The sequence below is a fragment of the Myotis davidii genome, unplaced genomic scaffold (assembly GCF_000327345.1).
Source record: "Myotis davidii unplaced genomic scaffold, ASM32734v1 scaffold238, whole genome shotgun sequence".
In the NCBI taxonomy this organism is placed as follows: domain Eukaryota; kingdom Metazoa; phylum Chordata; class Mammalia; order Chiroptera; family Vespertilionidae; genus Myotis; species Myotis davidii.
Window position 1 is genome coordinate 1,573,797 of NW_006293779.1, and position 17,411 is coordinate 1,591,207.

Below are 17,411 nucleotides of genomic sequence, written 5' to 3' on the forward strand. Positions count from 1 at the left end.
GCCTTAGTTTTTCTAAAAAATCCGGGACCCTACTTTGCTGACCATAAATAACTGAGTTTTAAATTTTTTGCCTCGTAGGCTCCACGAGCATATAAAATCCCAATAAATGCACGTATTTCCGGTAATGTTGTTGTCCAATCGTTCCTCAAAATTTGGCGGCCTTCTTCTTCTGTGCACTTTTTTAAAAATTTCCCCCAAGCAGTCAAAATGACTGCTTTCGGGCAATATAGGTATAACACACATATATATACCGGAATTGAAGGAGAGGGAGATAACTACAATTATTAATAAATGCATTTATATGTTCTAAAAAAAGTCACAAAATTCTAAGAAATTCTGTCATTATATACATCATTGTTTTTCTAATTGAAATTAAAAAGCAGTCTAAATGACTTCCTTGGGCAATCTAGTGTTAATTGTCTTACATATAATCCTAAAACTGAGTAAACTGACCACTGACATACAGTATTTGTTTAAAAAATAAATATCTAGACAAATTCTTTAGTACATGAAAAGAATCCCCCATCCTCTTCCCAAACATAATGTACACCATAATCAATTGATTCACCTATAAAACACTCCAGGGGATCTTTTTTAATACTAGGAACCTGACACTTAAAATTTCAAATTTTATGGCACTTGTTAGCTATATTTACATATTAAATGTAGCTATTTCAAATAGCTTCATTTTTATAAAGTTTTAAATTGGAAGAGGAGAAGAAAATGATTTATCTCGCAATTTGATTTCCCTTCATTTTTAAAAGTTGCCTCAAGACTATGAAGGACGATTACAACAAAAATCTCAGAATTTCTAGAAGCATAGAAGCCGTTTGTAATTAATTAATAGAGAACTGTACTTTATAATGGTAAATGGAATGACACTATACTAAAGAAACATAAAACTTCAAGAAGTCTTCATATATTTCCTTTTTTAAAACTTCATATATATATGTAAAGTTTTATTATAAACTGATTAAAGGGGTATGGGGGGAAACCTCATGAAGGACATAATTGTATTTACAAACTAAAGTCATATTCAGACAAGAGGTTTGTCCCTAACATCCTTCAAAAATGAATTCTATCCTTACAAAGATTCCTGATAAAGTTAATTCATATTTTACATAAATTACATACAGCTGGAATCTCTGGGCCAATAAACAGTTCTGCAATAACTGTCTCTCAAAATCCCCACCAACAGATTATTATAAACTTCTGATACCTGTCAGAAACCTCTCCCTGTCTTTACCATTCAACGGTTTCTTTGCAGCTGCTGCTTCATCTTCAACAGTTGCCACATAATCCAACAACCTGGACACCAGCATAACAACCCAACTGATCATGGGAATGTCTAGTACCCCTATATAGAGATGGGAGGGTGAAAAATAAATAGGGGACTCAAAAAGTCCTAATGTTGTTGAATAAAATAATTATGAGATAAAACATTTTACAAATCTAAAACATACCATATCATTACTAATACTTAGTATTTATTTATAGTAAGCCTCAAAATTGGAACTTAAGACCACAAATCAAGTAATGAATTGATTCTAATAGAAAACAAAGGCTTCATGATACAAAAATAGAATCTTAAATATAGGATGAATATAACAGATAAATTGTAAGCTAGCAAACAAGGTAAAAGATAATATCCTTAGACTTACAGATGACTGAAATGAAAAAAATCTCTCAACTTATGATTAATAAAGTTATAAAATTTTAAAGCCCTAATCGGTTTGGCTCAGTGGATAGAGCGTCAGCCTGCGGACTGAAGGGTCCCAGGTTCAATTCCAGTCAAGGGCATGTACCTTGGTTGCGGGCACATCCCCAGTAGGGGGTGTGCAGGAGGCAGCTGATCAATGTTTCTCTCTCATTGATGTTTCTAACTCTCTAACCCTCTCCCTTCCTCCCTGTAAGAAATCAATAAAAAATATATTTTAAAAAATTAATAAAATAAAATTTTAAAAATCTTATGTTCTAAGGATTTTATTTCAATAAAAATTTTCTCCCTCAAATGAAACTCATTTTCAATGACCACAGCAGCAATGGTACTTTAAACCTTAAACTTAAGAAACTTTGATTTTAGTTATGACAGCATAGAAGAAACACATTATAATAACTTCCAAGTTCAAATTCAAATAATGAAAAGATTTAAAAAGCAGTAACTATATGGAAGTCAATCACATGAAGGCTCATCATCCAAAAAAGTCTACATTATAAAAATAGTAACAAAATGTGCAGTATTGAATATTTTTAAAAAGTAGTTAAGCCTAACTAATTTCTAAAGCAACATTTACAGGAATCTTATGTTTCTACTAAAGATAACTCTTTAAATAATACCGTCTGTTCTCCGATGCATGGGTAACTGTGGCTGAAGAGGTGACAATAAATTATCCAACAGATTAAGTAAGCTTTCTAATACTCCACTATTACTCAGTGATCTTTGACCAATGCAGGAAAGTAACATGAAGACCCTAAAAAGAAGATATAAATAAAATACTCATTATGATTCAATTTGTTAAATCAAAAAAATATTTACATTTTAATTTAAGAATAATTAATAATAGAATATTTGGGTCTAAGCAAGCTGTCTATAGATATAATGTTAGTTAGCTTTATCAAGCTATTGATTGTATTTCCTAACTTTAACCACAAGAAATGAGGTAGAGGGAAGTGTAGCATAACCTCAAAAAACCTATTTAACACATAAAATAGCATGATCTAATAGAAAATACTAGTAAACAACAGATCTATAAAGTTCATGATTCAATAAGGAAACCAAAAAATATAGTCTAGTTATATCATGTATAATCTTCAATAGGCCCTTCACTGGGCATGCTCCATCCTCTGAATAGACACACATCCTTCATTTTTCCACTCAGTTTCAATATACAGATTTCAAAATCTGAACAAAGACTGAAAAAGCATAAATGAGAAGCATAAATCATTAATAACAAGTTCAGTATTGTCTGACCTACCTATCCTGTGGAAAGATGAGAAGCTGTTCTGAATTGTACAGTTCCTGAAGAACATTAGAGAGAAACTGACCCCACCATCTTTCACCACCACAAAGTTGAACAAGTAGAAGACCAGTATGTAACCGTATCTTTGGGGTTCCACTGATGCACAAATGTTTAAAAAGTTCTTCACAGGCCTGGGCATGAAACGTGCTCTGCAAAACTGCAGGAACGGAGTGTCCTATTATAAAAAAGAAAAGAATAAAATTTCCTATTGAAGTGTATGCTGTGATATCAAAATCAGCATTCCTAAACATGTTTTCTTCTTTACCAGCAATCAATACACAATTGTATTATTTTTATTTTGTTATTTATATGTAGGATTTCAATTGCTAAAGACTTGAGGAAGGGAAGAGTTTGCACTTAGATCCGTTATATTTCTTGTATGTGGAGATGGATATACCAGATGGCTGTGTAAGTGTGTTTGTATGCGCATGAATAATAATAAAATATAGCTCTTGGAAAGAAAATGATAACTCTATATTAGATTAACAACTATTAAGTTTTCCCTGTTGCACGTTTTAACAATATTTATTATTTTGCCAGTAACACAACAATGTGGTACATCAATAGCAGAGAGTCAAGAAAAAAATAATCCAAAAAATCCATTAAACAAAAATACAGGGGGAAAATGAATTAACCTAAAGAACAGATTTCATCTTCACATTAGAATGGATATCAAAATTAACATTACCCAGGAAATATCAAGGCAACAATAAAATACTCAACTAGATCACAATAAATATTCCCAGTCTTTAAAATGCTTAAGCCAAATACAAACCATTGGAAGAGTGAAGAAGGCTGAGCAAAGTGTCCAATAAATATCTGATGATAGTACGTAATTGCTCTGTGGAAGACGTCTGAATTAAATCTCTTGGATTTGATGTTTCATTCAACATCTTCCTACTTGCACCTAGAGCTACTCTGAGCCTCTGCACTGCATTGTGAGCCAAATTAAGTTGAAGCTGTAACTGAATACAATCCTGATAGGAGGAGAAAACTCTGCTGTCTTCCTCGACTGCCTTATCTGGCTTCCTCAAGAAATACTGTGCATTGTTAGCACTGTTGAGAGGAGGAAGATCTATACTTTGCAAAAGCGTTTCCAGTCGATGACAAGCTAAATTATACCTGTAAGTAAAAAATAATTGAATAAAATCATTCCTGCAATGTTCTTTAATGTACATTTATGAATACACACTAAAATTTAAAGTTCTAAAAAATGTTAACAAAACCATTAAAAAGATATCATTTAAGTACTTAATAAATAGGATCATTTAATCACAATACATTAATGCATTAAACAATATTGTAACATACTAATACCCTATTTCCTTCTGCTCTTTTCTGTACACTTATGAAAAGACATTACTTGAAAAATATATGCAAGACATTACACAAAATAAAATGATTTGTCCTAGCCAGTTTGGCTCAGTGTATAGAACATTGGACTGTGGATTGAAGAGTCCTGGGATCAATTCCAGTCAAGGGCACCTGCCCAGGTTGCGAGCTCAATCCCCAGTAGGGGGTGTGCAGCAGGCAACTGATCAATGATTCTCTCATTATTGATGTTTCTCTGTCTCTCCCTGTCCTTTCCTCTTTGAAATCAATAAAAATATATTTTAAATGTGTGTGTGTGTGTGTGTGTGTGTGTGTGTAGAATGATTTCAATAAGATTAAAATATTCTGCAATTTCCTAACAACCTGCACTGTATATCCTCCTGTAGAGCAATCATCATTGTTAAATGCTGGTCAATTTCTGGCTGGTTTGCAGATTCTCCTTCTCCCCTTAGAGGATCATGCATTAACTTCAGTTCACTCTCCCAAGACAAGATGTAGGTATGACCATAGTAAAATCCTAATGGAATTTTGGCTCTGGCATTTGTACTTCCATAACGTCCAATGACAGTGATCTGAAATGAAAAATAAATATACATATACATTCACCTTCAACAATAAAAATCTGAGTAATGTACTAAAAAATTTGATATAGTTATACTTTTTAATTATATGTCTGAGTATTTTTCATAACTTGTCAGAAACATAAAAAACTTATCAATTATATCACTTTCTTGAAGTTCTTTACCTTCATGAATCTGCATACAGGAGGTGGTATCAAGTCATGAAGAATTAGTGAATGGGTGCTTATATCAGTAGCTACTACCAATCGCCTCCCATCCACCTCTTCTCCTAATGTCCAAATGTCAATTGACAAAGAAGCCAAGTCTCCACAAGTGGGAATCAACACATCAGTCAACAGTATTGGTCTGCCAAAATCCAAGGTCACAAACCTCCTTGCTCCTATGAGAGAAAGAGAAAGAGAGAAAAAGAGAGAGACAGAGACAGAGAAAAAGCAACAGCAACTGATCAAAAATACCATATATCAATTAACCAAAAGATACACTAAAAAAAGTTCTTAAAAAATGAAATTAACTTACTTAAATACAAATAAATGAGAAGAAAAGTTAATTTCCATTCAAAAAATATCTGAGCCCTAACCAGTTTAGCTCAGTGGATAGACTGTTGGCCTGCAGACAAAGAGGTCCCAGGTTAAATTCCGGTCAACGGCATGTACCTTGGTTGCGGGCACATCCCCAATAGGAGGTGTGCAGGAGGCAGCTGATCGATATTTCTCTCTCATCGATGTTTCTAGCTCTCTGACCCTCTCCCTTCCTCATTGAAAAAAATCAACAAACTATATTTAAAAAAAAAAATCTGAAACCTCAATCTATGTTACTATGAACACCAAGACTTAAGTAAAAAACAAAACAAAACAAAAAAACCCTAGCTGGTTTGGCTCAGTGGATAGAGCGTCAGCCTGGGAAATAAAGGGTCCCAGATTCAATTCCAGTCAAGGTACATGCCCGGGTTGCAGGCTCAACCCCCAGTGGGGAACATGCAGGAGGCAACCAATCAGTGATACTCTCTCATCATTGATGTTTCTATCTCTCTCCGTTACTCTCTGAAATCAATAAAAATATATTTAAAATATATATATACACACAATAGTAAGTTGTTACTATAAAGGCAATCAACTCTACATAAAGACTTAATTTAAAACATCAGACCAAAAATAAAAAAAATAGAATATAGATTAATTCTATCCTATCTACTCTTCTTTTAGCCAAATGGTCTTTTTTAAAAAATTTCACTAGATGCATTAATAATATCACATTGTAATACTTGATTTTCGTTTTCTTAAACTTTGTTTCACTTCTTATGGAGTTACAACATACATTGGGGGTAAAATGCAAGGTAAAATTATAAGGCTGAAACAACATGTAGTCATTAATATCACTAAAAAAATCCCTTAGCAAGGTCCTCTAATGGAGACAGACACAGCTTATCTCAAACACTGTTTTCCCCCTGACGTATCACTGTTTTTTAGCTCTGTACCATATTAAGTAGATGGTTTCCTTGAATGTTAAGGGTCACACAAAGAGGTAGTATGTGCTTTTGTGTAAGCACTATAATCACACTCAGCATGAGATGCTCACACTAAGGAAAGGCAAAAATGATCTGAAAGGAAAGTAAGAGCAAATTTGCATCGCTCATCTCACACACACTTCAGGATTAAGCTCAATTAGTGAAACATGAAGCAGAGTCATTAATAATACTTTAGTTCTTTTTACTTTTTATTGGGCTGTAGTGAGGGGCAGCTAATAATCTTTATACCTATATTTTATAGTAAAGGAACCCAGGTAAATAAACCCAACTAGAGCAGTTCTCAATGGAGCTAGTTTAAAAGAAAGTAGGCAGTTACCAATACTTTCCTAAACAGAAAAACAATTAAACCACACACAAAAAAAAAATTCTCCTCCTTAGAAAGTTTATGTCCTATAGTCAATTCCATAGATAAAAAAACAAATCATAGTGTAAACTACTGCTCACATTTCATAATCCTGCACAAGAAACTACAGTTTAAATATTATACACACTAACATTGTTACCAATGAATGATTAATTGGCAGAAAACACCATTTCAACTTTTGGGTTTTTTTTTTTCAAAACTCTCTTCCATAGAGAATAAATATGCAATAGAGTAAAATAAGGTTCAACTGTTTATATAATGAAAGTGACACAGGCCCTGGCTGGTTTGAATCAGTGGATAGAGCATCGGCCTGATGATCAAAGGGTCCTGGGTTTGACTCCCGTCAAGGGCTCCTACCTCAGTTGCAGGCCCCTCCCCAGCCCAGGCCCTGATCAGGGCGTGTGCAGGAGGCAACCAATCAATGTGTTTCTCTCACATCAATATTTCTCTCTGTCTTTCCCATTCCCCTCCACTCTCTCTAAAAATCAATGGAAAAATATCTCCACGTGAGGATTAAAATAAACAAACAAAAAAACTGATACAGTATGTAATATATTCATGTACTGCCTCCTATAAATATAAAACACGCTTAAGGATTTTGTTGAATTCCACTGCTCTGAAACCTAACAAAGAATTGGTAGAATTATAAGGTAAAAATTGCCTATAGCTTATTAGTAAACATGATCTAATTGAAACCACCTATCAGGATCATAGGTCTCTAGCACGTAAAGCAGGGTATAAGCTTAGTTAAAACTTCAATTATCCAGATACTATGAAGTGTTATTAATCTTACTCGGTTATTATAATCTTCAGTAAACCTTTGTTATTCTCAATAAATGGTTCCAATAACAGAATGCTAGTCTGAGAAATACTACTACTTTAAGTGTAATTTCTACTGTAATGTTATTTGAGCAGCTACAATGAAGGCAAATATTGTTAAGTATAGTTCAACAGCCAAGATTCATTAAAAACAAAAAAAATCAAATCCATTGTTTGGACAGAACTAGTGAACCGATTCTGTAGCACTGTTCCCTTCAATTTGGTGAGCCTTTGGTAAAGGGTACTTACCCAAGAACAAATGTATTTGCAAAGAAAAATCAAACTACAGAATATTAAGTCTTAAAAAAACCAACAGACTAGGCAAGAAAAATATTTTTAAGAAAGACAAAGATTACCTGAATGCATTCGTTCTATAATAATGGACTGGTGAGGTGGAGGTTGAAGAAAATGTGAAGCATGAGAAATTGCAAGGGCTAGACCAGAACCAAGTGGATTCTAGAAAAGAAAAAAGTATACCTCTATATTGATATTATTCTTGCTCTAGAAAAACTAGTAACCATAATATCAAAATGACAAGTTTCACTGTCTAATATTCATTCTATAATATTTTATAAAAACAATCAAATTTGCTATATTAAGTGGGTAAAATAAAATTTTGCCTTCTAAAATTAGCATGTATTTCAAGTTATTTTTAAATGTCTAAGCAAATACGTATTTAAAATATAATACTTTACCATTCTGGACTTGTTGGAATTTTTGTTATGTGCAGCAAGATTGACTGCTGGGGGATCAATAACTGAGCCTGGGAAAAGTTGTGCAAGTTCAGCATTAATCACAACGGAAACTGCTTCATTAGGTGGTGTGAGTGGAGGAGTCATAAAAAGTGGTGTTGTTTTTGGAGTGGGTGGAATAACATCAGATGGATGAATGAAGAATCCAGGGGCTGCCACTGGGTTAGAAGGCACAGCGTTGTGAACAGAACCACCGACTGCTGCTACTGCTGCTGCTGCTGCTGCTGACGTTGCTGCTGCTGCTGAGGCTGCTGCAGCTGCTGCAGCTGTTGTCTGATGTAACTTGGCTTCCAGCTTTGCTTTCTGTAAAAAAAGGAAAAGCAACAAATATAGACTAACCCTGCCCACCTAAACTGTGGGGAATACTACATGGGTATACAAGATAAACATGAGTAACTGTATCATAGATAAATAAAAATGAAATTAAATAAAAAGTGGACAACACACACAAAGGGTATTTCTTTACTATGTATATTTCATTAAAAATCTGATAAAAAATTTCCTGAGCATTTGGGAACAAGGACTTTCTCAAATCAAAGATGGCAAGGAAGAAAAAAAAAATAAGAAAACAAAGTTCTCCTAAAAACAAAATATTAACAGGAAATGGACTCTCGTTTGTTCCCTAACCTGGAACAATTTGTCGCCTAGAATTGTATACACTATTTTTAGACCATGATGAAATCTCCAAAACGTCATTATTACTAAATTTTAAATCACGTTAATTTGACTGGTCCTTAAAATATTGGTTTAGATTCTTCAATCCATATAAAGAGCAAATGGTAACTACAATGTTTGACCAATAGTGTTTAAACATATGTAAGAATGGATTTTACATAAAGATTGCAAAAAAATCATCAATTATATTATTACCTAAGTTGTATATCAAATAACGTGTATTTATATAATTTTTATTTAAACATATCACAAAAACTTTACCTCAATTTTCGTAGAAAATGCTTAGATTGGCCAACCTACTTTCCTTTATGAAAATAATGGTCATTTTTACAGTACTTTTTCAGCTTTTGAAGTTTAGAGACAGCATGAACAAAGAGCCAAATGGTCTCCAACCTGTTGCTGAAGCTTCAAAAGCTGCTGCTGTTTCTCTTGCAGCACCTGTAGCTGTTGCTCGGCTGAAGCCATTGCATGAGAGAGAGACTGCAAAGCTACCTGGGCTGCTGAACTCAGGGCTGTCGAAGCTTCCCCAACTGTCCCCGTTGATAGTCCACCTACTGCAGGAGTAACCCCGAAGGAACTCACTGGCATAAGACAAGGGGGGAAAAAAACAGGATGAAGAAAACGTTCACAGAGAAACACATTCAAAGTACCATACTATTATGACACTAAAACTATAGTTAATTTTCATTTTGAAAGACAGAAATCTAGAGGGTATAAATAATGGAATCTTAATAATAAAAGTCTATTCATAATAATAGTATTCAAGTTTAAGTGATCCAGGAATGACTTCTAAATCAAATAAAAATTAGTCAGTATATATTTAAATTTAAAAGTATTTTCAGCATAGTCTATAACAAGAGAAAAAAAGGACCCAGCAATTCCACTTCTGGGTATTTATCCAAAGAAACCCAAAACACTAAATCAAAAAGACATATGCACCCATATGTTCACTGCAGCATTATTTACAATTAGCCAAGATATGGAAGCAACCTAAGTGTCCATCAATAGATGAATAATGTAGTGCATATATACAATGGAATATGACTCAGCCATAAAAAAGAATTAAAATCTTGCCATTTGCAACTACATGGATAGACCTAGACAGTTTTATGCTAAGTGAAATAAATCAGACCATAAAAAAGATAAATGCCAGATGATTTCACTTATATGTGGAATATATATTAAAAAAAGAAAGAACAAGCAGAAAAGAAACAGGCTCATATATACAGAGAACATTTTGATCATTGCCAGATGAAAGGGGCTTTAGAAAAATAGGTGAAAAATGTGAAGGGATTAAGAACAAATCGGTAGTTACAGATTAGTCACAGGGATGTGAAGAGCAGCATAGGAAATACAGTCAATAATATTGTAATAACCATGTACAGTGTCAGGTGAATACTAATTTAAACAGGGTGATCACTTCCAAAGTTATATAAATGTCTAATCACTGGGATATCTATCTGAAATTAATATAATATTGTATGTCAACTGTAATTGATAACTAAAAAATTATTTTTAAAAATATTTTCAGCACAGGAACTTCATTTAATATAGCTAAAATGAAAATACAAAATGAGAGTGACCCTTTAAGACAATTTGAACATAGGAAATAAACTGAAATTTGCTTTACAAAAATTTCTTACAAGCAACAATATCTCATTCTCCCTCCAGACCAAAAAAGCTCAAAAAATCCTCAATTATAAGAACAACACTTAGCCCTAGCCAGCTTGGCTCAGAGCGTCAGCCTGAGGGCTGAAGGGTCCTAGGTTCGATTCTGACCAAGGGCACATGCCTGGGTTGCAGGCTCGTTCCCCAGTAGGGGTGTGCAGGAGGCAGCCAATCAATGATTCTCTCTCATCATTGATGTTTCTATCTCTCTTTCCTTCTCTCTTCCTCTCTGAAATCAATAAAGAAATATATTTTTAAAAAGCATCATTTAAAATGACTGATAACACTTACTCATTTTAAAGCACAATCTAGACAGAGTCTGGTTTGCACAAAATATATAAAGCAGTTTCCTACCATAAGCTTCCCAGAACACTAATATAGAGAGAGGCATGTTCAACTCACAGTCAAATAGTAGGGCCCATACAGCTTACTCATGAATATTACCATCATTAAAGGTCTATAAAATCCTACAAGTTAAAAAATTTCTTTGACTTTCCACTTCACTGTTATTCAAATATAGATCATAAAAGAACTATTTTCCCATTAAACATTGATGGAAATAAAAATTTTTGGAAAACTTTCAAAAAAGCTGGGATAAAAACAACTTCACAACTTAATAAAAGAGGTCATCACAAAAAAAAAAAGAAATAAAGGCCAAGTCTAATCAATAGCATTAATACTTATTATAACAGGCCTTTACTAGAAAGTTATATTGGGGAAAGAAAATTGCTACAATGATAGCAAATGTTTATTGTGCATTACCAGTGACACCGTTTTCCTTAACTACTATATTCAACAGATGAACAACCCTAAGGGGCAGATACTATGATTCTGGTTTTATAGGATTCAGTAAAGAATGGCTCAGAGAAGTTACCCTGTTGAGCTGATGGTGGTAAAACTAGGATTAGAACCAAAAGCAATATACCAAAGCCAATGTGAGGCACGGTGCCAAGCATGGAACTTACATCAACTCATTTATTCTTTACAATGGCACATAAGTAGATATTATTCTTATGCACTTCAAAGATAATGAACCTAAAGTTGAGAGAAGTATGATCATAAATCCTTAAAAGGAAAAAGAAGAGGTAATCTGAAAGTCTATCTTAACATCCAACAATGGCTCTATTAGACCAGGATTCAGATAAACTATTAAAAAATTAAGCTACAATAAACAAGATAGCAGTAACAACGAAACTGTGCATAGCCTTTTAAAAATGAAAAAATTTCCTCAACTCACAAAAACATATTTATTACAATACAGCCATACCACACCTCATTTAACTTACAGGAATACAACTATACAAACTTGGTCAAAAAAAGAGCAATCAGCGTGTTGGTTTGGTTCAGTGGTTGCAACGTCAGCCTGAGAACTGAAGGGTCCCAGGTTCAATTCCCATCAAGGGCACGTACCTGGGTTACAGGTTCGATTCCCAGTCGGGGTGCATGATGGAGGCAACCAATTGATGTACTAGTATCTCTCTCACATTGATGTTTCTTTCTCTCTGTCTCTCCCCTTTCCCTTCCACTTTGTCTAAAAAAAAAGAATCAATGGAAAAAATATCCTTGGGTGAAGATTGACAAAACAAACAAACAAAAAAGAGCAATCATATCTCATATAAGCTGTGTGCCCCAAACTAAAATCCATCTGTCTGCTCGATCTAGTGTTCCACCAAGACGACTCTAGAGGGAAAATACTGGACTTACTGAAGCACATATGTTGTACTTGTACTGTTGGAGTGGAGTGATTTTCATTATTAACCCTTTACTGAGTTTAAAATCTAGCGCCCAAATCCTACTTATGGGAAAATGGTTACAACAAACACATAAGAGACATAAGCAATCGAAGGAAAATAAGTTATCATACTACAACAAAACTAATTTTAAAATCTTTTGCATGGCCTGAGTTTTTCAATATCCTTCTCTATTTTTATAATAAGGGCTTAAAAAACTAGATATAAAAATATAAAGTTGAGAACAAGACAAAGATATTATCACCATTTCTATTATATCATGCAGAAAGTCCTAGGAAGCACAAAAGAGTAAGAAAAAGAAAAGATAGAATGGAAATAAAATAAGAAAAATATCACTTAAAATAGCATAAAAAAATCAAATATCTAGGTAAAATCTAAAAAGAATGTACTTTTACTTTTACACTGAAAACTACAAAACATCACCAAGAGAAACTGAAGATGTAAATATTTTAAAGTATATATCATGTTAACAAACTGCAAGGCATATTAACATTTGGTCAATTCTCCCAAACTGATTTATATTTAAATCCCAACTTAGAAAATAATAGGCTTTGAGTATATATACTGATAAGCTGATTCTAATATTGAAATGAAAATACAGAGATCAAAGGTACAGCATAATGTTTGCAGCTAATAATACTGGATTATATATTTGAAAACTGCTGAGAGTAGGTCTTAAATGTTCTCACCTCAAAAAGGAAATAGTAATTACATGATAGATTGGAGATGTCAGCTAATCATTACCAAAGGTGTCAATCATTTTACAATATGGCATCAATGTATCAAACCAATACTTTGTACATATTAAACTTGCTCAGTGTTATGTCAATTATATCTCAATACAGTTGGAGGAATATTGTTAACACACAAAAAAATAGAATCTTTAAGAAAAACTATCTTTAAGAAATGAAGATAATAGAACCCACTCCTGGGTATATAACCAAGAGAACAAAAATAAATTTCACACATAAACTTAATACAAATATGTGCACTGCAGTATTTTGTTTAACAGTCAAAAAAAATCTAAGAATCAAGTGAATAAATAATCTGATGAACAGAATGAACGGGTGATTATAATAGAATCAGGGACATTGAAAGAGAATGGACTGACTATTCTTGGGGGGGAAAGCGGTGTGGGAGATGCAGGAAGAGACTGGACAAAAATCATGCACCTATGGATGAGGACAGTGGGTGGGGAGTGAGGGCGGAGGGTGGGGCGGGAACTGGGAGGAGGGGAGTTATGGGGGGGAAAAAGAGGAACAAGTGTAATAATCTGAACAATAAAGATTTAATTTTAAAAAAAAGTCAAAAAAAGAAAGAGACAAATGTCCATTAACTGATGAGTAGATAAACAAAATGTGGTATACCCATATATTTTTTAAAGTGGTTATGTCCATACAATGGAACATTACCTATCGTATCTAATAAAAGAGAAACACGGTAATTGGCATACAACCGCTACCCTTCCCATTGCCTAATCAGGGTGATATGCAAATTAACTGCCAGCCAAGATGGCGGCCGCCAGCCAGGCAGATTGAAACTAACATGAGGCTTGCTTGCTTCAGTGACGGAGGAAACCAACGTTCCCTGCCTGCCTTGCAGGCCTCTGAGCCTGCAGTTTGAAACACTTTAACAAATATAGAAGCTAAAAAAAAAACCTACAAACCTGCTTTCAGCGAGCCTGGGATCTCAGAGCTGGAGTTGATACAGAGTTTCGATTATAGAACCCTAACAAACCAGATACCTACTTTCAGCAGCGAGGCCTAAGAGCTGGAGCCTCAGAGCTAAAGCTGGCCCAGAAGAAAAAAAAAAAGAAAAAAAGGAGCGGTTGGGAGCTTCTGTCACCCGCCAGCCTGAAAACAGCCCTCAGCCCCTCACCCAGACTGGCCAGGCACCCCAGTGGGGACCCCCACCCTGATCCAGGACACCCTTCAGGGCAAACCAGCCAGCCCCACCCATGCACCAGGCCTCTATTCTATACAGTAAAAGGGTAATATGCCTCCCAGCACCGGGATCAGTGTGACAGGGGGCAGCGCCCAAACCCCCTGATCGCCCTGCGGCTCTGTGTGTGACAGGGAGCGGCGCCCCAACCACCCCCGCCCCACCACGCGCCCTGCTCAGTGTGTGACAGGGTAGAGCCATAACCTCCCCATCGGCCCTGCCCTGAGTGTGAGAGTGGTGGTGTCCCAACCCCCTGATCGGCCCTGCTCTGTGGGTGCCCAGAATGCGAGAGGGCACAGGCCGGGCTGAGGGATCCCTTCCCGCCGCCCCCCGCCGAGTACACAAATTTTTATGCACCGGGCCTCTAGATTATAATAATAAAAGTGTTATATGCTAATTAGACCAGACATCCTTTAGGACAACCTTCCAGGAGAAGCAGGGCTTCGAGGGAAGTCTGGATCCCGGGTCCCAGGGGCACAAATTTTGTGCATCAGGCCTCTAGTGTGTGTTATGTGTGTGTGTGTGCGCACGCGCCTAAGTGACCACTAGACCAGTCACTATGACATACACTAACCACCAGTGGGCAGATACTCAATGCAGGAGCTGTCCCCTGGAGATTAGTGTGATCCCACAGTGGGAGCGCTGTTCAGCTGACCGAGGGGCGCCAGACGCAGGGCTCACAGCTAGCCCTTGCAGACCGGAGACCCAAGCAGAGCAGCAGTGAGCCTATGGAGCAGCAGGAGCAAGTACAGTGGTGCTGGGATGAGCAGGAGCAGCAGGGAGCGTTGGACTGCTAGTTTCAGCCCAATCCCCGCAGGCCACGCCACGGGACCCCACCATGCACCAGGCCTCTAGTTTATTCATAAAAAGGAATGATGTATTGACATGCCAAATGAATGAAACTTGAAAACATTACACTAAGTGAAAGAAGCCAGACAAAAAGGCCACATATTGTATAATTGCGTATTTACATGAAATGTCCAGGGTAGACAAAATCCAGAGAAACAAAATGAATTAGTGATTGCCAGGAGATGGGAGGGGAGGGAAATGAGAGTGACTACTAATGGCTATGGGATTTCTTTTTGTAGTGATGGAAATGTTCTGGAAATACATAGTTGTGATGACTACACACCACTGTGAAACTTTCTATCAATATTTTAAATATACCAAAAAAAGAAAGAAAAACAAAGTTTGTGGATTTAGACTATCAGATTGCAAGACTTAAAAGTTACAGTACTTAAGACAATGAGGTACTGGCATGGGCTAGACCAGGAGTCCTCGAACTTTTTAAACAGGGGGCCAGTTCACTGCCCCTCAGACCGTTGGAGGGCCGGACTATAGTTTAAAAAAAAAACTATGAACAAATTCCTATGCACACTGCACATATCTTATTTTGAATAAAAAAAACAAAACAGGAACAAATACAATACTTGTATTTGCTTGTGGCCGACGGGCCGTAGTTTGAGGACCCCTGGGCTAGACTAACCAATGGAACAAAAATAGATTAACATAGATAGCAGACCCTTGACTTTAAACCAGTGGTTCCCAACGTGGGGAACACACTCCACAGAGGGGCAATTTGACTTTTGAGAGAGGGTAATTCGAGAATGAGTTATTAACAGTGAATTTTTTCTATCTTATGGTTCTCGGGGCCTCATACATAGTATGTAAATATATATTGTGATATATTTATGGATTTCAGTTCTCTATGTTTTGAAACTTACTTGCTGTTTTTCTTATCACTTCATATTATTATTATTATTTTTTAAAACAATTTCTTAGTGATTTCTTCCTCAGTATTTCTATTGTCCTTTCATTCTTTTATTTTTCTTTTTCATGAATGCCATGTTCTTTGGAAGCTTGTTTAGACCAAGTTTTAATGGTCTTTTAGGCTTCCTCCATGTGAATAGAAGTTCACTTTTTTATAAGAATTATATGTCACAAAGTGGGCATCAGGGTTTTAGAGATGCTTCGGTAAGGCACGGCCAAAAAAGGTTGGGGGAACCACTGCTTTAAACAGAGGCAACACTGCAGTAGAATCAAAAAAAAAAAAAGGTAAGTGTTTTTATTTTTCCCCACATTGGTTACACAGCAAAAGAAAGAACTAATATACTAACATGAACTAGAAGATAATACCCACAGTATAAGGAGAAATTTAAAAATTGAAAATTATAACAATTATAGTGATGAGATATAACATACATGAAACTGAACACAAGAAAAAAACAGAAAACAGGGCAAAAGCAATTTTTCAAGAGCTATGGGGCTCAGATCTCTCTATAACTAAATGCAAGTAAGGATTCAAGAAGCCCTATGAATCTCAAGCAAGATAGAGATACTGAATGAGTATGAATGAAACTCACATACAGCTTGAGTACTGACAGTGAACTTAAAAAAGGAATAATAAGACTGACAGGTTATGTCTAACCAAAACAGTGTAAGGTAAAAGATAAGAAAATACTACTTTTAAATCACTAGAATAATAGCTAACTTAGAATCTACACTAATAAAAGAGAAAAATGGTAACTGGAGTACGACGCTACCCTTTTCATTGGCTAATCAGGGCTATATGCAAATTAACTGCCAACTCAGATGGCAGTTAACTGACAACAAAGATGGTGGTTAATTTGCATATGTAGGCACAATGCAGGAAAGCAAAAGGGAAAGCAGGAAGAAGCCCCCTGCCACTGACAGTGATCAGAAACCCAGGGGGGAGCTAAGAGCTGGGGGGCAGGGCAAAGGCCATGATCGGAGAATCAGGAGCCTTTGCCGCCCTGCTCAGTGATAGCAGGAAGTAGGGGTGGAGCCAGCAATGGGAGCTGGGCACGGTCAAAGCTGGCAGTCCCGGGAGCTAGGGGTCCCTTGCCTGGGCCTAAAGCGAAGCCCACGATCACGGGGCCGCTGCAGCTGCGGGTCCCCGCTGCCCGGGCTGGACGCCTAGGCCAGAGGCGTTCTACAGCGGCAGGGGCAGAGCCCGCGCGAT

At 36.1% G+C, this 17,411-nt stretch overlaps 1 protein-coding gene across 1 annotated transcript in view; it reads right to left on the bottom strand.

The window, feature by feature from the left end:
* Nucleotides 1-17,411, bottom strand: part of BIRC6 (baculoviral IAP repeat containing 6) — a 169,507-nt gene that overhangs the window by 94,235 nt on the left and 57,861 nt on the right. Inside the window, exons 24-32 of the mRNA XM_015566420.1 lie at nt 9,462-9,649; nt 8,337-8,696; nt 7,998-8,097; nt 5,098-5,312; nt 4,716-4,924; nt 3,796-4,142; nt 2,976-3,195; nt 2,338-2,471; nt 1,220-1,357 (exon numbers count right to left, since the gene is read on the bottom strand). Coding sequence (XP_015421906.1) covers nt 1,220-1,357; nt 2,338-2,471; nt 2,976-3,195; nt 3,796-4,142; nt 4,716-4,924; nt 5,098-5,312; nt 7,998-8,097; nt 8,337-8,696; nt 9,462-9,649 — 1,911 coding nt within the window. The remainder of the gene's footprint in view (nt 1-1,219; nt 1,358-2,337; nt 2,472-2,975; nt 3,196-3,795; nt 4,143-4,715; nt 4,925-5,097; nt 5,313-7,997; nt 8,098-8,336; nt 8,697-9,461; nt 9,650-17,411) is intronic.